General features: G+C 35.8%; 1 protein-coding gene across 2 annotated transcripts in view; it reads right to left on the bottom strand.

The window, feature by feature from the left end:
- The window catches only part of adamts6 (ADAM metallopeptidase with thrombospondin type 1 motif 6), a 160,563-nt gene that overhangs the window by 128,933 nt on the left and 6,899 nt on the right, over positions 1 to 24,731 (bottom strand). For both annotated transcript variants that reach the window (XM_002934207.5, XM_012967138.3), the window contains 6 exons: positions 17,034 to 17,474; positions 14,897 to 15,261; positions 6,324 to 6,492; positions 4,034 to 4,248; positions 2,857 to 2,940; positions 1,672 to 1,817 (listed from right to left, as the gene is read on the bottom strand). In XM_002934207.5, the coding sequence (XP_002934253.2) occupies positions 1,672 to 1,817; positions 2,857 to 2,940; positions 4,034 to 4,248; positions 6,324 to 6,492; positions 14,897 to 15,261; positions 17,034 to 17,130 (1,076 nt within the window). In that variant the 5' untranslated portion in view covers positions 17,131 to 17,474. The remainder of the gene's footprint in view (positions 1 to 1,671; positions 1,818 to 2,856; positions 2,941 to 4,033; positions 4,249 to 6,323; positions 6,493 to 14,896; positions 15,262 to 17,033; positions 17,475 to 24,731) is intronic.

Below are 24,731 nucleotides of genomic sequence, written 5' to 3'. Positions count from 1 at the left end.
AAAAGACAATAGTTAAGAGGATTATATTTCCAAGGAATGTGAGATAATGTGCTAAGAACCAAGTTGTACATTAGAATTGTACAGAAACCTCTGAATATCTTTTTTTCCCTGCACTTAGTAAATTGTTAAGGTATGTGGACCAACTATCCAAAAAATATTTTCTCCTTTTCAGATCACCATACCTAAATTTGATCGCCTCTTGAAGGCAAGAATCTTTCAGATACGATAATATACTTTTCAATTTAGGAGGCTCATTCGTAATCCAATAAAGAAATATAGAATTCTTGAAAGATACATGTCTATATCTATGTTACATTATATGAATATTACTGGTAGTTACTATAAAGACAATTTGTTTACGAATGGGGATGTCTATTTATCAAAATTTACATTTGTTAGGTTTTAAAGGTTCCTTATACTTCAAATAAATTCTCAATTTTGCTCTTTTATAAAAACAATAAAAACATAAAAAACTTGACTGAATAAAACTGAGGAAAAAACTTTTAACTCCAATAAGGATTAATTCTATCTTAGTTGGGGTCAAGTACAAGGTACTGTTTTATTATTACAGAGAAAAGGGAATCATTTAACCATTAAATAAACCCAATAGGGCTGTTCTGCCCCCAATAAGGATTAATTATATCTTAGTTGGGATCAAGTACAGGTACTGTTTTATTATTACAGAGAAAAGGGAATCATTTAACCATGAAATAAACCCAATATGGCTGTTCTGCCCCCAATAAGGGGTAATTATATCTTAGTTGGGATCAAGTACAAGGTACTGTTTTATTATTACAGAGAAAAGGGAATCATTTAACCATGAAATAAACCCAATAGGGCTGTTCTGCCCCCAATAAGGGGTAATTATATCTTAGTTGGGATCAAGTACAAGGTACTGTTTTATTATAACAGAGAAAAAATTATTTTTATAAATGCGAATTATTTGATTAAAGTTGAGTCTATGGGAGACGGCCTTTAGTAATTCGGAACTTTCTGAATAACGGGATTCCAGATAAAGGATCCTATACCTGTACTTATGAAATGATGTTTAATAGATGATATGTCATTTTTACAATACAGTAACAAACATGGCATGTATATCTAAGGACCAGAAAAATATCAAAGAAAACAAAATTCTAGCTCTAAATTCAAATTTCATCACAAATCATTTATCAACATTTGAAAATTCTTTTTTATCATTCTTACTTAAACTCACAAGTCAAATATAGGAAATTTCTCAACTCAAATTTTCTCAACAGTCACCAACACACAAGAAAATCTTTCCTTGCATTGTGCAGGGCTCTCTCAACCTTAAAGCAAATACTCAAAAAAATAGGTGTCTTTTCATTTAAGAGAAGCAACAAAAAGATTTCCATTGAGACAAACTAATGTTTCCATTGCTTTAAATGCACTTGGCTTGAGCTCAATTATAATTATTTTTGTTGGATAAAACGCAAGTGAGAAGAAGCAAAAAAAATGAATAGAAAAAAATGAATCATGCAGAAGGGCTATAATTTTCCCATCGAGCAAATTATTAATTACTTTGTTTGATTTATCGGACCTTTAAGGTTTTATGCAAAATACTGGAAATTGTTCCTACACAGCAGATTTTGTTAATAATGAGAATTTCAAGAATATCTCCAATCATTTTATTGCAGGATAGAATCATACCTGGTAATAAGGACTGCGTTGTCATGGTGAGCGATGCCATTTTCTGGAATGGTATTTCCATCACTCTGGTGAGAGAGAATGGATTTCTGCCACTTACAGAAGCTGTCAAGGGACTTGTCCGCATGGTGGTTTATCTCCAAGTTTGGCTGCAACACAATACACATACCAGGAATGTTCCAAACAAATTGCTAAGGTCAATTGTTAAGCTTTGTGAAGACTTAGGACTATAATTAGAAACAGTGGTTTCTAGGAATAATCTCTTCTTGCCAATATTAATCTCAATAAAATCTGACCCAGAGTTCAGCCAATGTATTACTGAACAGACAAAATTTGTCTTGAAAATAGAATAATGATTATGAATTAATTCAATATAAGCTCCAAATAGAAACTTGTAAATAGTTGAACACTGTAATATTTTCTTATAGAGGCATAGCTATGGTTCATCCACTTGAGGATTAACTACAATTTATACCACAAATATACCAGAAGCTAAGCAATATAAATTATACTTTTTATTCAACTACTAAAATTAAGCTTCTAATTCTCTTTTTTTTACATGACCCAGGTTTTAAGGTTATGAAACCTTTCTGAAAAAAGTAAATAGTTTGACACCAAAAACAGTGTAAACATTGGTGAAAAATAAACAATGTATTTCAAGGCTCAGTTATAGTTTGTATGTGCATATTAATACCATGTTTTAAAATTATGCAAAAAAACGTGAGCAAGGTCACCATTATTTTACACCACTTTTTATACCCCCAACGTGGTATAACACAATGACAGACTAAATTTTACTAGCGAATACCTTTTTCCCCCAGAATATTACATGGGGTTACAGACTAGAATCATTACACAGATTTACTATTAGTTATTATTATGCAATTTTACAATAGTACAATAGTGTATACATTTAGACATTTGGCTTTTTTGCACTATTTTACAAAATTGCTATTTTGAGCATTAGTATTGTCACTTTTCTGGACATAAAATGCTGGCCCTCCTATCCCTGCTATCTTTTGTTCCCATTAAAACTAACAGCATCAATATTATTGGTTGCACATGGCTTATAAAGCTAACCCCATTTTTCAGACAAAATACAACAGTTGGTATTCAGAACATAAGCGCTAATAATGCCTTTCCAATCATTATTTACATCTGTTATAAAAAGAAAAATCCAACTCTCACCTGGTCTTCTGTAAGGACAATTAAACGAGTCACTATGATATTCACAACGTTTCCTAGGCTGGAATCACGGTAAAGTTTGGCAACCTGACCTCCAGAAAAGAAGAAAAGACACAAAGTCAGACAATGAATTTAACTGAACTGATTAAAGCTGAATAAAGCCAGGTTTTAGCCCATTGTTTTATCACCCTTTTATGTTCAAACATCCAGCAGGAGAGATTAAAGCAGAGACCTAGATGCAACCTTTCCACAGAGTCTTCTGCTTTGCTAGAAATGTTATAAAGAACATTTGACAAAATGGTCAACCATGTTCACTGATGTATATTAAAAGGTTTGCAGCAATAAAGACAGCAAAATCATTGACTACTGAGGGGTTGATGAGTACAGAGGCCTAGAAGGGGTCAAATTTGATGAACATTTTCAATATATATGTGTGTGAAACAGATCATTCTCCAAAGTTGTGGGAGTAGACATTCAACAATTTACGTTTTTTCTAGGGAAGCAAATGAATTATGTTCTGAGAAAGGTCACCAAAATACTAATTACAGACAGCAGTCTCTACAACTGGATAAATCAATTGCTATGTGATCACTAGGGTCTATGATTGTTAGGCATGGACTGCAGAATAACAATCCATAATGAAAATAACAGAGAAGGAAAAGGAAATAAGTCTGAGATCAGCTGTTTTGCCTACCATATCTATTATTTTTGTAGCCCAAACAAACTGCCCAGAACACCCAAAATGCTATTCCACTGCATCACCTGGGGTACGTGCAGTGGGTGATAAAAACAGCTACATCCAAGACACCCACAATCTCCCTGTGATACACTGCCCATAAGATATTAATGCAGTCTAATACAGAAAATCATGATATGAATGTAGAACTATTTATATTAGAAAAGGGAATACAGCTAAAATGCACTTTTCAATGTATTTTCATTTTATATATCTGGTAAACTGGAATAAAATGCTGAATCAAATACATTCATTATATGTATTTTTGAGGATAGCAGAATAATGTTTACCTTGCTAAAAGGAAAATAGTAATAGTATAAATCCCATAATCATCACAGTTGGAAGACACTGACAGAATGATGTCCGATAACAGACAAATATAAAAGAATGTTTTGAAATAAAATTATTGCATGGCACAATATCTTGATAAGGGATCAAACTTACAATATTCATTACGCTCAGTATATAGTGTTCAATGTCTTTGCGACCATGGTATCCCACCATCATTTTGTCAGCCACAACAAGAGTCTCAACAAAACGCTCAATGCTGACTGATCTCCTCTGCCGGCGAGGACCATTTTCTGTATCATTATCCGATGGCACAGGTGGGGTAGAGAATTTATGGTTATACCACCAGGGTTTGCTGTTTCCAGTAAAGTCTAGGAAATAAGCAAATACTGTGTAAAAAGTCACTTAATAATATGCACATTTACCAACATGTGTGAGTGGAGTGTATGTATAACATATGATGATTTCATATAATTTAAATATCTTCAAACAGGCACAAAAAAAATGGATTTGTCAAGGCCCATTCCATTGCCCAAACATTTCCACAAACAAAGATTTAAAAGGGGTTGTTCACCTTCCGGTTAACTTTTTACTTTCAATAGTTTTTTATTGGAAGTTTTCATTTTATAGACATATACAGAAGGAAAAGGGCAGTTACATATACATTTCCACCTATACAACATTAGTAATAATGTGTTGCAGTTTCACATTCGCTATATGTTTTCGTTTCTCTTATTTTATGCTCATTCCGTGTAATCCTTCCGCTTATCCGTTCAGGTTAACTTTTAGTATGTTATAGAGTGGTCTATTCTTATCAAGTTTTCAATTGGTCTTCATTTTTTATTTGTTATAGTTTTTAAGTTATTTGTCTTCCTCTTCTGACTCTTTCCAAGTTTCAAATGGGAGTCACTGACTCCGGCAGTCACTGACTTGGGCAGATCAGCTACACTTTATTTAGTTTAGTCTAGTGTAGGTTATTCATATTAGAGGGTCAAATAATCTTTCTAGCTTTTTATTTTTGCAATGGACATATTATATTACATATATAACCTGAACCCAAGGAATGCCTACACTGGACATTGTTTATCATCATCCCTATGTGCCAATATTTACCAAGGCTGCTTTTTGCCACTGCATTTGCTTAACTCCTGACTACCCTAACAGTTTAGAATCCAACACTTCTATTAGATCACAACCTTTCTACTATTATGGTAACAGCATGTTTGACCACTTGTAGTGGAAAAGTCTCCCTACTTCCTGCATTTTTCAGTTACACAAATAGAAAGCACCATGTGTAATGTCCATCCCATTACCTTAACAAAATTAAGACACAAGAGTAAAAGGGTTATTGATAGGGTTGCCACCATTTTCTTTCACTCAGTGTGGGCAGGGGTATGTTGTGGGCGAGCTCATGACATCAAGGGGGTGGGGCTATGATGTGGTGATCAAAGTCATGTCTGGATATCCTTATTTGAAAACCAGCACATAGTTTTTAACTAGACAGGTGGTAACCCTAGTTATTGTGGAGGATATAAGTAAGACTGCAAGAAAAAGTCTATAGTCTCTTCAGAAAAAGCACAAACACAGGAAAGTAAAAATTCTGTGACATAACCGTATAAAAAATATGTTAATTTGAAGACAGTACGCTAATTTGGCTTAAATTGAAGATGCTGAATTGTCAGTTACATGGATACAATCATTAATGAAATAAAAATTTAGCTTTATTGTTTTGCAAAATTCGAATATAAATTATGTATTATGGGGAAATTAAGAAGTTGGAAGGTTATGTCTTTGTATAGAACAAGACTAATGTTATGAATTTGATCATTTTAAACTGTTAAAAACTATTACCTCCCCCATTTGCAAAACATCTAAAATAAGGTGCATTTTCTACATGCAAAACCCATAGGGGGAGATTCACTAAGACACAAACACTCCGAGCGTATTCTTGACGATTTTATTTTCGCGGCCACACGTTTTTTTCGCACGACTGCACAAAAAATTCGGAAAGGCTCTGCCGCTATTTACAATGGTCAATACGAAAATTTTGTGACTTTCGGATCGCTAATACGATATTATCGTGAGTAATACGATTTTCTCGTAAGCATTTTCAGGATATTTGCGATCTTCAGAAATTTTCGTTTCCAATCCGAATTTTTCCCATTCGTGATTTGAATTTGTGGATAAGTAAATCTGCCCCATAGACAACAAAGTGGAGCAAACACTATTTGCAATTAAAACAATGGCTAGAGGAAGTGTGCCCAGCACATATTTATTAAACAGTTGACAACTATGCAGACACAAGAAATTTTAAGTATACAGACACGAATATTTTCTGCATCCAGGACTAATAGCAAAAAGATTTCACTATAAAAATAACTGTTGGGATACATTTCTGAAGACTAGAGTAGCCAAGCCTGGAATAGAAGCTTCAAATGTATCTTACCTTTTACACCGCAATGGGGTTGGTTGCTTGAATGTCGATGATGGATAGCAGACTTTCTGTAAATAACATGAGGGTGGCCCATTTCATGGCTGTAGTGCTTGGAATTTTCTGTGACATTGTCTAAAGGCTCAATAAAATACTCTTCATCTTCCGTAGCAATAACGCCATGCTAAGGGAAGAAAGAATAAAGAAAGATTTAGGCAATCCTAAAAGTATATATGTTTCATCAATCTTTAAAACTTGTATAATCACAACATGTAACAGGGAAACGCATATCCACTTTACTATCAAAATGGCTTACTAAAAAGGCAAACCACCTGGGGTCATTTCTCTTTTATCTCCTTAGGCCTGGAGCCACTGTAACATCATCAAGAACATCACCAAGAACATCACCAAGAATCTGGCTAAGACATGTGACGGCTGGGTTTTTGAAGTTTTCTTTAAGGTTTTTTTTTTTTTGCTTAATTAATAAGCAAACATTCAAGTTTTTTTTAAATTATGAGTTTATTCAAAGTAAAAAAAGGAACTCAAAAACTCACAAACTCGGAAACTGATTTTACATTTTTCCATATTTTTATATGAATGTGACTTAAAATATCATCTGATATCTGAAAGTCATAAAAGTAGATGAAGAAAACCTAGTTAAACTAATGAAACAATAATTATTATATTTGGTCATGTATATATTGAAAAAAAAAAAAAAAAGATCCAATATCTTTGAAAATCAGGTGATGGTTTAGGTCACATTCATTTAAAAATATAGAAAATTTAAAAAAGGTTCACAAACGTTCAAGCACCACTGTAAGCCTATATGTTTATGCCAAACAAATTACTTTTAATTTCAGGAGGTATGTTACCAGCAGACTGCCTTCATGTTCAAGAAATATGGGGTTTTTCTGCCTAAAAACCTGACTACTTTGTTGCTATTCTTTGGGTACCCGGCCCAATGCAGGAGGTAGTACAGATTTCTTGCAAATGACATGTTTGCATGGAAATGTCCTCATGTGCCACTGCCAAACTCACCATTACAAATTATCGTGCCCCAAATTTGCACAAATTAATGGGCAGTAACAAATGTAAAAAGTAAACCTGTATAATCATTATCTGATTTAGTCTCACAAATTTTAAGGCGCATGTAACCTGTTTTGTGCTTAGCTTTGATCGGCTCTGTAGGTATATAGCAAATAGACAAACAATACTTAGTTACATAAAGTTACATAGTTCAGTTGGGTTGAAAAAAGACCAAAGTCTTTCAAGCTCAACCCCTCTAAGTAAACCCCAGCACACATAACCTTTAACCTCTTGACCTATCTATACACTCACACACTGTGTATAAACCATATATACCAATATTGATACTAATTGTAGATTTTAGTATCACAATAGCCTTGGATACTATGCTTGTTCAAGAACTCATCCAGGCCCCTCTTATAGGCAAAATATCACTAGGAAGGACATTCCCCAACCTCACTGCCCTCACCGTGAGGAACCCCCTACGCTGCTTTAAATGGAAGCTCCGTTCCTCTAACCTAAAGGGGGGGTCTCTGGTGCACTGATCATTATTATGGGGAAAAAGAACATCCCCTATGTGTAAGAACAGATGTTCTTTGCAGTCTGTAATGCATCTCCATCAGTGATTCACAATAAAATATGGTGCAGCACACTGAAATGGTGAAAATAGTGAATTTTATTTGTGCCAACAACTTTCTTTGAACTTTGCGAATATGCATCTCCATCAGTTGTTACATTTTTACACCTGCAGATCTTTCCATTGCAAAAGTAATAGATGGCTATGTTCTACTGAAAAAATGATCAAAGAAATGCTAAAATGGCAAGCAAAAATTGTCTCTTTACCCTACCATTCTCTAAAATTCTATAATTTACTTAATTTCTGGCTAATTTTTGGTTATTCATTGCTAATTTTTCATGGTGCTTTGGAGCATGGCTGCAACTGATGACCAGATAGCCAAGGATAAAACATAACACTAGGCATATTTTTGTGAAGATTCTCATTCATTCAGGTCATGGTATATCTGTAGTAATTAGTCAAATCAACTGGACTTGCTGTGTTTTTTCTTGAAGATGTTTCGCCAGTCATGCAACTGGCTTTCGCAACTCATACAAAGATCTTCCTGGAATAAATACCTTGGAATGTTGCTCCAATCAACATAATCTGTTTATCATAACCAGAATGGTATCAGGGATCTCATGAAGGTGAGGTGTTGATTGTATTAGCATGATTGGATCTTTAAAGTGTTATTATACCTTCCAGGAAGAGATGCCAAAACAGCATTGTATGTGGCAGACAAGAGACAAATAGAATATGCTGATTGGAGCAACATTCCGAATTGAGAATGCCAGTTGGATGACTGGTGAAACGTCTTCAAGAAAAAACACAGCAAGTCCAGTTGATTTGACTAATTACTACAGATATAACACTAGGGACATTGCAGCATTCTGAATGTCATGAATATGCTCTCGCTACCAACATCTTCCTACATCCCTTTATTACTAGGAGATCAACAATCATCTTGAGAACTCTGCCAAAAACCTCTAGGGCTGAAAGAATAGACATAAAACTTTCAACCAGTTACCTTCCACAGGTCAGAAAAATGTATGATCTGTGCATAACAGTCTCTATGTTAACACTGTGCAATTACTTTCTGGTTATTTTATTACATCTTTTTGGAATTGTTTTGCTTTTTCCGAACTGCTTGTGTCCATAAAACATTCACTGCACAGTGACACTAGAGAATACAATTATGACCACCAATCTCAGTTTTTTTAATTTATTTGATTGGCTTTGTTGTATTTTAATGATTGTATTGCATTATACATGTTCTTTTTGTCTTTTTTTCCATTAAAAATTCTGAGCGGCATTTTGATTTTTGGCCCTTTACAGGACATATTGTGTGTAATCCTTTGCATATTGGATATCAAGTGTTCAAAACACCTTTCACATTCATATTTAGGATGTTTACATTTTTATATTAAAATATATGTGGGGAAATAAGATTATGCAAATTGCATCATACAAAACAATACATTTTGCATATATTTGCATTATATTAGTCTGGAGAAGAAATGCAATTTACTCTTATTTTGATTTCAGCAGAATGATTACTTTCCAAAAATACAGGTATATGTTTATTTATGATCAAATTGTTTTTGGCAATGTATTGTTTTTGAATTAGCTTAAGTGACAGCCTTGACAATCCTATAAGCTGTTTTCGTTTTGTATAATGTCTTTGCTTCCTATTCCACATTTCTGTCAACAGCAGAAACACTTAACTGTAATGGTTAAATAGAATGCAAATGTACATTTTTCCATTATAATGGCATCCTTTTGTTAAAATAATAAAATAGGCAGTTATCTAGATGGCAGAGTGGAGTTGTCAGCCTACTACCTAGCATCTCAATTACAGCACATTTTAAGCATGGCCAACATGTAACACAACTGATGCCATATTATCCTTAGTGCTTGCTGGAGTCAAGAGGAAGTACGCCCTTAAGTGTTCCTGAAAACACTAGGTAATTTTGTATTTCCCATTTTTATTTATTGGAACTCTTTTCAGAGTGTTGAATGCTGCCTTAGCACTTATACCACTTCAAGGAATATCCAAACAGTCCATTGTGGGAAAACTATAAGGTGCCACTTTTTAATAACTATGATTTAAAAACATTTTGGCAGACACATGGAATACAAGAATGATTTGTTTATATACAGGAGAAATCATTTAATCAGACAAAGGCTGATTTTAACATACCAGTAAAAGCACGGTTATACTATTACCAAATTAATGTCCAAAGGCAGACATCTCTGTTGTTGTAAGTCACCAGTGCAAAATATGATGGATCACCTTGCAAATATCTACAGGAGCAATCCACTGACCTGGATTTATTACACATTACTTAATAACAAAAGACAAAGTCTAGGCAAATTGAGAAGCAAATGGGAGCTATGTATTCCAGACCGGGTGGATGAGGACTGGAAGGAAGCTCTAGAAGCCCTTTGTTTATTATCTTTTAATGTTACGAGCAGTTTTTTAAGTCTACATTGCCCCTGTTATAATGTATAGAGCCAAAATGCATTCTAATGACTGCTGCCCTAAGTGCCTGTGCTGGTGCAGATTTTTTCTCTATCTTATGTGAAGCAACCCAAAAATTGTACCTTTCTGGTTTGAAGTTTTGGAGTGCTTAATATGGTTGCTTCAAATCAGGTTCACACCACTCTAAAATGTGTATTGGGTGTTAAAACACATCTTACTCAACTCTCTGTTAACTTAGGGGGTCCCTGTTTCTTGCCCATAAATGCACTGCCTTGGGTCATCCTCCAACTATTGGTATGTGAAAAACTCCCCTGACAGAACATGTTACAGTGGCATGTCTGGTCTACACTCACAGATGTATTCTAGATCATTCTGATTGTGATAGGCAATGTTGGATTCTGGGGATATGTATAGCTGAGACTATTGCTTTCATTGTTACATTATATGGGCATAACCTTTCTATGGACATCAAATCAATAATACATATACAGTATGGCACTCTGTTTTTTTTCTGGCACACTATTTTTTTCTGTGTGTATACGTTTTTTTTATTTTTGTTTTAAATAATAATACTACTCTAATATAAATTAAAAAAATGTCCCATGTTTTGTATTTCAACTTTTTTTTTCTACTTTAACCATAATGTTATAAATTGCCACATATTATATGTTATGATATTGGATCAAAGATCTTTTTTTGATGAATAGATAAATCTTCTGTGGTGCAAGGCAAACAGGGTTACTTAATATATACCTTCCAACATTACTGACCAAAAAACTGAAATGTTTTAAGCCACACGCCCAATCATTGCAGTTCGTGTTAAAACATGTATTTGATCTGCACAGAACATGGTTACCTTTATCTATTGTCTTTTAAGAACTTAAAAACATCAATATTGCTTTTTTATCAAAACTCTACACCAAGAGGCTGAACCTGAACATGGAGTTCAAAGACATGGAATACGATCATCTCAGAGGAGCTTTAAAAATGTGTGGATCGCTAGACTGGTCTTTTTATTAAAACAGCAACAAGCTGAGGCAGATGCACCAGACCAAACCTATAGCGGAGATGCAGACTAAATAAATATAGTTATTCCATATGTGGGGGTAATATTAGTAAAACTTACAAGGATTTTCAGCAAAAATCAAATTCCTATTTTTTTCAAACCAAGCAACACACTTAAAATGTGAGATTACACGACAATATCCAAAATTCCCAAACATTTTTAGTCCATTTGGAAGCCAATACAATACAACATTCAATTGGATTCACCATTCTTATTTGATCAGATAATGTAAATTTAGACAGTTTGGACCTATATTCATAAAAGCCCCTCCCAGGCTAAACTGTATGTAAATGGGCGTTTCTCCTCTTCATTTTTTTTAGTACAAGGTACCAGACAGGGATGCCCTCTTTCCCCTTTATTATTTCATTCAGCTCTTGACCCCCTTTTGTGTGCTTTTCTACTTTATGCATCTTTTCAAGGGATTCAAATTGGCACCCACCATCACAAACTGAAGGCCTTTGCAGATAATATATCCTCTAGAGCCAATCCTTTTTCTTTTAGCCAACATAGCAGGGTTTTTGAGTAAACATGACTAAAACAATAGTCATGCCTCTTAATCCTTATTTGAAAGAATTATGGCAGGGTCACTTTTCATTTAATTGGGCTATGAAGGCAATACAGTTTTTGGAGATTCAGATCCCTTCACAAATTTACACATTATATAGCTTAAATGTTACTTCCATATTAAACTTATTGGTTCAAGAACCTGAGAATTATTAAGGTGAATGTCACCTAATTAAGATATGGTTCCCCTGTCTGCTCTGTCCCTTACAAATGTAAGGGAAGTGGAGCCAAAAACACTAAATCAGGCATTTTCAGGCCAATCCCCGCTCGGCTCTGCCTGCTAAGTAGAGGAGGAAGCTGAAGCTTGTCAATGAAGTTTTACTGAGGTTCATAAGGCAGCAGATCAGCGTCTCTCTGCCTGCAAAAAAAACACAGCCCTCGTGTGCCCTCAGCCTTAAAAATGTTTCAGCAAGACAATGGATAACATAGGAGGGCTAACTCCTTAGAGCAACACTTGGCTGGTTTCTTTGAGGATAGAAAGCATATTCTGGACTTAAAAGACTTAACATTTGACAATTTAAATTTAACAAGTGTCAGGGAATTCCCCACCACTCAGTTGGAATGAGTGGTGAAACATTTTCAAAGAAATTCATCATGTACAGTTGTTTTAGAATTATCAATAGTACATACTGGGTGTACTGGATGAATGAAAGCCTTCCAAGAAATGCTGTTTTTTTAAGACAGAATTTTGTGTTATAATTTGGACATTTCATCTTCCTTTTTCTTTTAAACTGTACAATATGATAAAAAAATCCTGAATTATATATAGTGAACTTAAAGAGCAATGATCAGTGCTATCAATGTTATTCACGGTAGCCCTCTATGTTATCATTAAGCCACCTATTGAGTGTCTGTGACACTGCACATGCTCAGTACTCTCTGCTCTGCAATTCCAACTCTAAGGAGCTGATTTACTAATCCACGAATCCGAATCCCGAATGGGATGCTTTTTAGCACTAAAAATTGTTTATTTTTTTTTATTGTTTGACATTTATTAATCAAAGTGTAAAAACCACAAAAACACTAATACAAAATTAAGCTATCCAAAAGCTGGGGAGGTCATGAGGAAGTCAATGGGAGATGTCCTAGGCAAATTGTAACCATCTTTATTTAATTTGAGGGTTTTTTTGTTGGCAAGTGCACGAAAATTCTTATTAAAACAAGGCTTTTGAAGTTATTGTACTCTTATTCATTCCACGTTTTTATTCATTCATGCTTTTTATATTTAGATATTTTTATTTAGAGGCTTCACTGCAAAAGGGATCTGGGAGTCTTGGGTGGGCATAGAATTGTTACCTAGCTCCTTTAGATATTGCTTTTAGGGGATGAATAAGCAAAGGCATGATGGTAATGATGATGGTATACACAAATACTAGCTAACTACACATTTGGTAGTTTCCCATTTTAAATATATATTGTAAACTAGCAGGATCCACCACAGACACTTTCTTAGCTTTAAGTCAGTTTATTTACACAGGGGTGCCCATTTCAGCATACAAAACAAATCATAAAAGTAAATCCTGCCCTCTGGGCGCTACCTTCACACATTAGATTAGTTCCCCTCACTTGCAGTGGCAGGAAGCACCCCCAGCCCCTCTGGGAGTCCTAAAACACAGAGGTATCCTCCCTGCTCTGAGAGACAGTAACACACCTTTCCATACAATTAAATACTTTTCCAAAGGACAGCCTGCCTTCCATTGCCTTTCTGGCCAGTCTGATGAGTCATTCTGTACTCTTCCAGGTTACCATTTTCAATACTTAGAAAAGGAGGGAATATAGGGGTAACACATAACCTAGGCTGAAGATACCAGGATGTATGTAGTTATATTTTTATTTTGTAAAGTGCTACTAGTATACACAACACTATACATTAAAACAACAGATTCACAGAACAGGGAACATTACAATAGAGACAAGAGGAAGGAGATCCCTGTAACAGCGAGTTTCCAATCTAAAATAATCTAACCCCACACAGACTCAAGTCACCAGTTTGCCCCAAATAGATACAATTCTAAAATTATATAAAATTGACCTTCCAAAGACGAGACTCCTTAGACTTCACCATAAAATGAAGAACTTCAAAACCATTACATAAAATTAGTTTACAATCTAAACTAATCTAACTCACACTCAAAGAGTACTGAAATGTCCAAAGTCACCAGTTTCCCCAAAGAGATAAAACTGAAAGCTTGAAGACAGAGGAGGTAGGAACCACTTCCTGGTCAACATCTCTGTGCTGCCGAGAAAGTCATACTTCATGCAAATCGGGTTTCTCTTTTCCCGACTAAGCACCTAAAATCTGCCAAACTTTTTATTTTGTTAGAGAAAAGAAAAAAAGTCCACACATTAAAAAAAAAAACACAGACAAGGGCCCCCCCAAAATCGCATTTTTTAGTGCAAATCCTAAGGGCTTTGACACACGGGGAGATTAGTCGCCCGCGAACAGGGAGTTTTGTCGCGGGCGACTAATCTCCCCGTGTGTCAGAGCCTTAAACAAAATTGCCTCTTCAAACAGATTGTTTACTGAAGCTGAAAGATGTATAAACACAGTAATAAAGGTATATTTGTAGGCAAGTGGGGTCAGAGGAATAATGGCTCAAGATAGGATACATTCTCTCATTTCTATTACTCTGTTTAATCAGAAGTGTAAAAATCTGCTTCATCTCTTTTTGAAACAAATCAGAAACAGTGAACATTTTAAACAGTGGGACTGCGTGCAGTTATTAGGGTCAGAGAAACATGCTACATTTTAAATTGATATCTTAAATTAAAAATGACTTTTTTAAATTAAGAGAGTTACTAACCATCCCTTTTACATTTTATTGAAAATGTTTCATTTACATTAGTGGGTATAGTAGTTACAAGACTGAAATATAAGCAAATATTATACTCACCAAGCCGTTGCAATTACTCAGTGCCACTTTCGTTGTTGTATTTTGGTCCTGTAAGTATCCCGTATAGTGGCAGTTATCTATAAAATCATGCTTCCACTCTGGCCCATTCTTCCCCCAATATTCCACTGTAAAGTGTTTCGAGACTAAATCCGTATTCAAAGTCAGGTTTAGGTGAAAGTGCTTGCCATAGGCAGAAATTTTAAAAAATAATTTAGAAGCATCCTGATCTTGGTCTCTAGGGTCCACACTCCTCCTCCTCCTCAAGTGTTTGTCACTATTCACAGTAAAACTGACAAAAGCTCCATTGTGATCCACCCTTATTGGAACTGTCAGTTGGTAGTGTTCAAGGTAAGACAGGTATTCCTCTTTGTAATCACAAGCCAGGCCAATCCACAAAGAGAAGGATATGCAAAGAAAATAAAGATTAACAGAAGAGTTCATACTTGTGATACAAACATAAACGCATCTACTTCTACCACTTAAGACAGTGATCCCCAACCAGTGGCTCGGGGGCAACATGTTGCTCACCAACCTCTTGGATGTTGCTCCCAGTGGCCTCAAAGCAGATGCCCATTTTTCCTGGCTTGGGGGCAAGTTTTGGTTGCATAAAAACCCAGTATAATGCCAAACAGTGTCTTCTGTAGGCTGCCATTTCACACAGGGGCTATTAAGTAGCCAATTATTTCTCTTATTGGCACCCCCAGGAACCCTTTTCATGGTTGTGTTGCTCCCCAACACTTTTTCCATTTGAATGTGGTTCACGGGTATAAAAGGTGGGGGGATCACTTACTAGTGATTCCCCAGACTGAATTCTTTTCTGTATTTTGGTAACCTAGGTATGAAAGCTTCAACCATGTATAAACATTGCAGTCTTGTAACAATAAACAATAGTGTGACATTTTGGGGAAAAAGAAACCAGGTGTGAGATGCAATCAATAGAAAGAGAGGGCGAGGAAACAGACAAAAACTTTTGTGGAGACAAAATATTAAAGGGTAGTTCACCCATAACCTCTATTATGTTATAGAATGGCCTAGTTGTAGCAGGTCTTCAATTGGACTTAATTTTTTTTGCCTTTTACTTTTGCCTCTTTCCTGCTTTCAAATCGGAGTCACTAATCCTGGCAGCCTAAAAACTATTGCTCTCTAAGATTAATTTTATTGTTATTGCTGCTTTTTATTACTTATCTTTATATCCAAGCCCTATCCTATACATATTGCAGTCTGAACCCTAGCAACAAGACAGCTGCTGAAGTTCCAAATGCAAACTGTCTCCAAATATCACTGTCTACAATATACTAGAAGTTAAATTAAAGAAGAACGACCCCTTTAAGAAATGAAAAAGCAAGTAATGGGGTGGATAGCAAAAGAAGAATATTGTCAGCATAGTCTACATCTCCTGATTAACATATTAATTACATGTTGTATGTACGTATGTAATTACATTAGACTTAATTGCTTGTACTGTTAGATGTACTCTTTTTAGCTTACATACTAGCCTTTTTGCTCAGATTTTTGTTTATTAATGGAAAATGGTCTTTTCCCTGAGTAAAGTGGTTCTCTTTCTACAGAGAAGTTTATCTGAATTGGACTGCAACCATAGGATGATTTACCAAATTCTGATCACTAAATACTGACAAATCATTTCAACATGATACAACATTATATCCCACACAACAACAATTATAAAGGTTCACTTTAATATAGTGCACAATGGCAAAAAAATATATACAACTTATCCACGCTACATATTTAAAAGTAAAGGAGTTTGTTTAAAACCATATTTTATTATGATCTAGATATTGGTATACTATTTCCTTTATCTTTCTTGTTCTGAAAGTTTCCGCATTTATATATCTAGCTGGTTGCTAAAGGTGTGCTGCTGACCCTAGCAACCAGGAAATGCATGACAAGTAATTATACAGGACAGGGACTGAATAGAAGATAACATATGCAACAACAATACAGTTACAGGTTTGAAAAACTAAATACAAATACAAGCAATTATACACAGCTAAAAAAAAAATACAGAATTATCACTAAGATAACTTTTGTCAACAAAATTTTACCTTTTGTCTACAAAAGTCACTGCTATTTCGCTATCTCTGCCATGGGAACATATACAATGTTGAATTCCTACCTTGGGAACTATATGTAACTCTGCTGTCCCTGTGACATTCCGATGAAGCCATGACAAGGCCTAAAATCCAGGTCAACGTCTTCCACCAAATTTCCATAATTTAAAAAGAACACTGAACAATGTTTTTTCTTTCCTCCTTTTTATCTTGAGGCTAACACAGTACTAGAATGTTAGCCCTCCCCCAGAATAGCACCATAACAAGTCCATTTACAATGGCTTCCTTATGTGCCACCAGTAACGGTACTGGCCTTTTTTTTTTCTTTTTTATAAAATGTAATTTTTCAAAGATACTCTTCTTTTGAACTTTGCTCCTTCTCTCTTGTCCACTGTCATTTTCTCAGTCCAGAGGAAAGAAATAGAAGAGCTAGAGGCAAATGTAATTCTTCAAGAAGCTGTCAACCATCAGATGGGAAAGTTAACAAACGCCGGCCATTTTTGAACCTATAGAAAAGAATTACAAAGAAATATTTAGCCATGTTTAATTTTGAAGGTATGCTGACCTAAGGGTTATTCACTAATTTGTGCCTGCTACAAGGGGTATATATTCTTTAACAGGTTTAATAGATTAGCTATATAGGCAATTTAACAATCCTAAAAAATATGTTCTGGGATTTTGGTCGGTCTGACCACACTCCAATAGTACGGAAGGTCCCCATGGACTGGTCCCCAAATCGGTCACATGTGTACATGTCTCGGCCATATTGGACAACCTGGTTAAATAAGTCCATATTTAAATAAAAGGATATCTCTAGATTTAGATGATTTAGTGGTTATCCCTGTGTTGGGTCATGAATCTATTGTCCCACACATTTACGGGAAAAAACATTTTCTAACCATACATGGTTCCACTGATTGAAAGGAAATCATGAAAGGCTCTCTCTGACTAATAAAACCATTCCCAACCCCACCTTAGGTTTACAGGGCTCTGCAACCCCTTTCTTAATTTAAAGTACAAGATCCATCATTTCACAACGCAAAAATGTTGAGGGAGGGGTTGCAGGACTCTCTGAGCCTAAGATGGTTTGAAAAAAGGATTCTTAAAATTCAGACAGACTATTGCAGTTTTCTTTCAACTTATGAAATCATATTTTTCTGGGTAATAATAATAATAATATATTATATATATATGTATTTTGAAGTTCAGACAATGTTTGCACCCCTTTTCTAAAGAAGCCCAATTGAAGGAGCTCTTGTCATAACATGGGATACTTTTTTCCCTTTATAAAATATATAGGCAGGTTAACTAGATACTGAAGAAACTGACCCTATTGCAAGCATGTTGTGTGAAGGTGATAGGAATTTAAATCCTATGTTTGTGATGATGAAAACTCTGGAACAACATGTCAGCAATATACAAAGAATAACAACAACAATAATTCAATAATAGAGAAGATAATTCTCTAGAAAGATAGAGGATTATGCCAATCTGAGCGTATTGTTGTCAAGGACACTTTCCATTCAAAAAAGACATAACATATCTTACAGTGTCTCATGGACCTGTACGACTTACAGTAACAAACTGCTTATCAATATGCTTTATTAAATCAAAGGAAAGTCTTTCAACAGAAATAAAATTAGACATTAATCCTTAGCATTTTCTTTTGATAAACATAAAAGGAAAGTCATAATGAAAAATGTTATGCAAATTCCTGCTGAATCATATACATTATGGCACAGAAAAATGTCTAACTCAATATTCAGGTCTCAGTGGTCAAAAGCTAAAAGTGGTCAAAAGTTAGTAATTCAATTAAACCAGTGTTGTTCTCCATAGCCTAAATAAACATTAAAAAGACTAAACATAATAGTCTAACCTAAATAATGTGTCAAAGCCAGACAGCTCATTTTTCATTAGCTGCTAAAAGGAAAATTGTATAATTCATTTTCCCTTCCTCTGAGTTTTGGAGAGTGGGATATCTGATTGCACAACATGATAAAAAATATAACCGTTCCTACTTAAGGCTTAAAATCTGTGAAACTCTGTGTTCCCTGTAATTAAGTGAAATCACTGCACTGGGTGTACCACAAAAAATAATAACCTGGTGACCATCAAAAGTAGATCAGGGTTATATAACCTAAGCCACTCCTCATGTTGCTAAACTATAGCTAAATACGCCTTATAGAAAGCAGAAGGCTGTTAGGAGATGCCTAGTTTGTTGTATTTGTGCTACCTCTGAAGGAAAATATACTGCATATGGCACATCTATAGATCAATCACAGCTGTATGGTCTCAGTATGGACATTTGCAGTGTAAATAATATTATTTGTCTTGTTTAGGCTTATGGCACAGCACATGTGACATTTTGTTGGGCTTGGTAAATCTTTGCCACAACAGACCACAAAACAACCCTTATTTCCTTTTCCACTGGATAAAATGCAAATTGCCATGAATTAAACCTACACGGCACTTTACTAGTTAGCGGGTGGAAAGGAAACATGGAGGGGAACAAGGGATGTTTTGTCGTCCACAATAGCAAATATTTATTTAATTATAATCTATTTATTTAATTAATCAATTCTTTTGGCTTTCAGTACCACCTCTATGCTGATGATACTCAGATCTATTTTTCCTCTCCTAATCTCAACCCAGAGCTTCTAACTCGTGTCTCTTCCTGTCTGTCGAGCTATCTCCACTTGGATGTCCCAACCTTAATCCAACGCCCACATTGTTCCTGAGGTATCTATAAAGGTTAACAATTCTACCTTCACCCCATCTTCCCAGGCCCAGTACCTTGGGGTTATCCTTGATTCTGCCCTGTCCTTCACTCCTCATATCCAGTAACTTATCAAATCATGTCACTTTCACCTAAGAAATATTTCCAAAATATGATCATTTATCACCCAAGATGCTACCAAAATTCTTATTCTCTCTCTTATAATATCTCACCTAGACTACTGTAACTCCCTATTAATTGGCCTTAATAGGCCCCTCTCCAGTCCATAATGAATACTGCTGCCCGGCTCATACACCTCTCCAACTGCTCCTCCTCTGCCGTGCCGCTCTGCCAATCCCTGCACTGGCTTCCCCTACCATCCAGGATAAAATTCAAACTCACACATTCAAAGCAGTTCATAACTCTGCCCCACCCTACATCTCATCTCTAGGTACCATCCAACCCGCTTGTTATGCTCCTCTACTGACCAGCTCCTCAAATCCTCTCTCATTCCCTCCTCACACACTCTCATTCAAGACTTTGCAAGGGCTGCCCCCCTTCTCTGGAATTCGCTCCCACAATCTGTTAGACTTCAAGCGATCTCTAAAAACGCATTGATTTAGAGAAGCTTACCCTAATCTAGTTTAACATTAGTGTGCTGCTAAAAGCAATACCCTGTGCCAAACCTCTCACAACTCTGGTCATGCCTATTCCCACACCTTCCGTTATTGATTGCTTTATATGTTATGAGATCCACTTATTGTACAGCACTGCGAAATTTGTCGGTGCTTTATGAATAAATGTTAATAATAATAATATTTATCACGGTTGACAAAACATCCTGTGTGCTATCACCCTTAGGGAAATGACACACAAGGAGATTGGTTACCCATGATACATTTATCATGGGCAATCAATCTCCTGCAAATGCAGTACAGGTAGGGCATGTGCTTTTCAGTGGCAACTAACTGACCTTCATATGCCACTGATCAATACCTTTAAGCCCCTACTCTGAAATAGATACTCAATGCTAAAAGTGGTTCTTACTGCCTATTTTGTACTTGAAAAGAGGAAAAAAAAGTTTAATTAGACTTATAAACCTAGGCTACCATTAACTAATTTAAAGTAACTGTGTAAAATAGGTTTAGTGTTACAGATGGATACCATGACCCTGTTATTCTAGTTCTGAATGAGAAATATCTGAAAAATCCACTCTGAGAAGAAGTATAATAATTAGAATAAATTCTGGCCTCATGTAAAGTCTGGACTGTTGAAGGCATACATACAGATTTCTTGTTTTGTGAACATCTGCTCTGCCAAATTACATTTTTAGTGCCCTCTTGTTGAGGCAAGTTTGAAGTGATGCTATCAATGCTATAATTTCAGCACAGAGAAAAAAATCTATTTCTTTTACTTTTGCCTTTTTTGAGATTCCCAGCATACCTTTGCACCATAAAGTAGTAGGCCCTGCTTTGTCATGTAGTTAGTTCTTTTAAGCTTAACTTTTATTTAGCATTATTCTGGGCAGTCATGGTATATTATGTTAAGCCACTGTTTGCAGATTAAAGATTTGATATCAGACTTGCAACAGTGGATGTGTAACGGGTTAGCATCAGGCCCAGAATGGCAATCTGTGGATATGGCAAATGCCAGAGGGGCTGCTGTAAGATGCCATAGACAGTCACTATATAGTGTGCTGGTGGGGGGCTGTTTGGGCCTCTATTTCTTTAAAAAGCCAGAGCCTATTTTGATACCCAGTCGGGCCTAGACTTTGCGTCACTGAGCTAGGCAGTTAAGAAGGTGCACCAAAAACATCTGATGATGATCATAACACACACCACCTATCTTTTACACACATTGATGAGCATCCCTAGAGCATTTGTTTAATACAATAACTTAGAAGAGAAGTTAATTGTGGCTCGACCTGAACATTTTTATGAAGGTCACTCTGCATTTACAGGAAAGAGAGTGGGAAAATTGGTTCTTTTTATTTTAGTGAATAAGCCAGCATCAACAGTGATGTTGCCCATAGCAACCAACTGGATCTTTGCATTGGTTTTCCAACTTCTAGGTGACCATTCAAATCTAATTGCAGATTGGTTGCTATGGGCAACATCACCAGTGATCTTGGCTTACACACTATAATAAATATGCCCCTAAGTGATGTGCCTTAGAAGAAATTAAATCTCCTCATACACCTGACTTTGGGCAGATGTACATGATATCACTGGTGACAACCCAAAAAGACTAAATAAGCTGCCCCAAGAACAGAAAGTGAAGTATTGCTAGGTAAAAACTGCCAGCTAATCTCTCTGGATTCATTGACGGGCCCTGCTAAGCATTTTCAGGATTCTCAGTGACCAGTTATGTAGATTTCCCAAAAGGGATGCTGACCTGCACTTAACTGGAAATGCTCAGTACACTCCTGTCTTTGAAAAATCATACACTACTGATCTGCTACTGATTAACGCCACTTTCTCCAGCTTTGTTGGACTCCAGACGAAAATAAATGGTTCCATTAGTATATATTGTTATTGTATATACTGATTTCTTTCATGCGCATAAGCATTACATTTATGACTGATCTGAGATAAGAAAAGCTTCATGGCAAGAGATCTCATAGTGAGCATGAAGTTTGGGTTTACATGTAAAACACAATTTAAGCTTGCATTGTTTTCATACTAAAATGCTCTGGAAGTGCAAGTGGAATGTGCCAGTAGCAAGAGGAGAATGTCCTTTTGTTTGTAAAGCAATGTGCTCTTTTTAAATTCAACAACATCCAAGCACTAAGAAACACTCATTTGCAAATGCAGGGCAAATGAACATTCAGCAAACATTAAAGGTATGCTGTTTTAGCACTTCATGTTGTCCCACCCATACAACAGCCAGGTTATTTAGTGGTCGAAAAAGTCAAGCAAATTTTTGGCAGCTAAAAAGCTGTTTTATATGATGACTTGGAGGTCTGTTGTTGGTATTTTTTTTCTTTTAATACTCTTGATCCAAAAGACATAGTAGCATCAGGTATTGTAATGCAGCAAAGATACAATTTGGTCATTTTTACTCTTTAAATACACTTTTACACTTTTTTTTCATTATAATTTTATTATACTAAAAATAATCATGTCAAGTTTAAACAAAGTTTATAAATTAAGCTTATATACAAGTCGCATACTCTTCTGTCGGATGCTGAAAGCAGTAATTACACAATTGTTAGAAAGACACAGGATGACAATTTTTGTTCTACATAACAAATCAATTGGAAATACAACACCTCTTATTAGTATAGACATCTTTCTCTGTGGACAAATACATATATGCATTACCCAATATACAGGTGCAACAAAATTTTGGACACCCTCTGGAGACTGTCCACAGAGCACAGGTTATAGAAGGCTTGTGATTTCATGTGGGCAGTCACTGCACTGGAGGAAGGATTTCCAAACCACTTAATAAACTAATCCACATTAACTTGGGCACAAGTGGCTCTTAAACGTTTTACAAATTTATTTGCTAGACTTCTGGAGGTAAAGATTCTATGCAAGTTAATCCTTTAAGATGACAAATGCCAGACAGGGTATTAGTGAAAGTCTGCAGTACTACTCAACCAAGGAATTCTAGCACCGACATACAAGGCACTCCAAAGGATTCTCCTCTTCACAGAACCTAAACACTTGAGTGTCTATACTGGCAGATCACACAGGAATACTAATGCTCTACTCTCCCTGGAGGACCTTCATATTTCCTTAGTATGTAATCTTTGTCCCTCTCTTACTCTTAAATTAATATAAATGTGTACTCCCTATCACCTCTTCAAACATAGGGTCTCTCCTACCAAAATTCCTCTACGGATCTACCTTACACCAGGGCTTCGTGTTCACGTTGGCCTCCCTTGCCTCAGACTTCAACTACTCTTATGAGCTTAGGACTAAGAATTAGTGATTCACCAAATGCAAGATTAAGTTTGGAATTTTGGTTGAATCAGCCAAAGATTTTCAGTAAAAATACTAGCCATTTGACTTTAAAGCCATTGTGAATGAGCCATGAGCATTTTTTCTTTTCTCTTGAATTTCAATACACAAATGGGTTCAGAAATGATTTGGTATTTGGCCAAATATGTTGTGAAGGGTTTTGTATTCATCCATATTACATAAACTATAGATTTGGGCCATCATTACTGAAAATGCCTACTCCCAAACCTTGTATACTGTTAGGAGAAGAAATAAGACTTTCCTTTATTAATAAGGACATAGGGCAAGTCACCTACCAATCCTGTATTAATGGGGACCTTTCCAACACCAACAGGCAACCACTTCAACCCTACCCATTTTTTCTTGGACCTGGCTTTATCTTAAGCACAGTTATACAGGAGGAGCACTGTTAAGCCAGCACCTGGACGTTCTGAAAAGGGCTGGGGTGTTGGTAAATAAATTCTTCGACTGAAAAGACAAATAATGAAAACAATAAGGCTATAATAGCTCAGCTGAACTTCACACTAGTGAAACAACAATGCACTGGACTTTATTCTTACAGCAGAGAAGTACTTTATTATGTCTATTATCTGTGACATAGGACATTGTAACATATTGTATATTTTTTCAATTACAATTTAAATTTATTAGGAGTCGGAATTGGTACACTCTGATTCCAAGTACCCAATATTGCTTCCAAATCCACAAGTCTGGATCTTAACATTTCTCTATAGTGGCGTGAATGATGCGAGTTAGTGGAGGGTAAGTAGAAAGGGTTGTTTTATTTTATATTATTCCACCCCCCACGCCAAACCAGGCTTCCATCTAGAGCCACAGGCTGAATAAGGAGTTGATAGCCACAGAGGGAGGCTAAATCCTTATTCCCTTACACACACTCAGATGTTTATTCTAAGTCTTTTACACTTCTTTCTTCCATGATATTAATGTAAAGTACTATGTGGAAGTATATAAAAATAACAGATTTTCTGTTTGCCTAAGGGCTGACTGGTACCTCATAGAACAAATTATTTTTTACATTTCTGGACCACAGGCAACTTTGTACGGTACTGACTTAATGG

The sequence above is a fragment of the Xenopus tropicalis genome, chromosome 1 (assembly GCF_000004195.4).
Source record: "Xenopus tropicalis strain Nigerian chromosome 1, UCB_Xtro_10.0, whole genome shotgun sequence".
NCBI classification, from domain to species: Eukaryota; Metazoa; Chordata; class Amphibia; order Anura; family Pipidae; genus Xenopus; species Xenopus tropicalis.
This window is presented reverse-complemented; position numbering and strand designations above follow the sequence as displayed.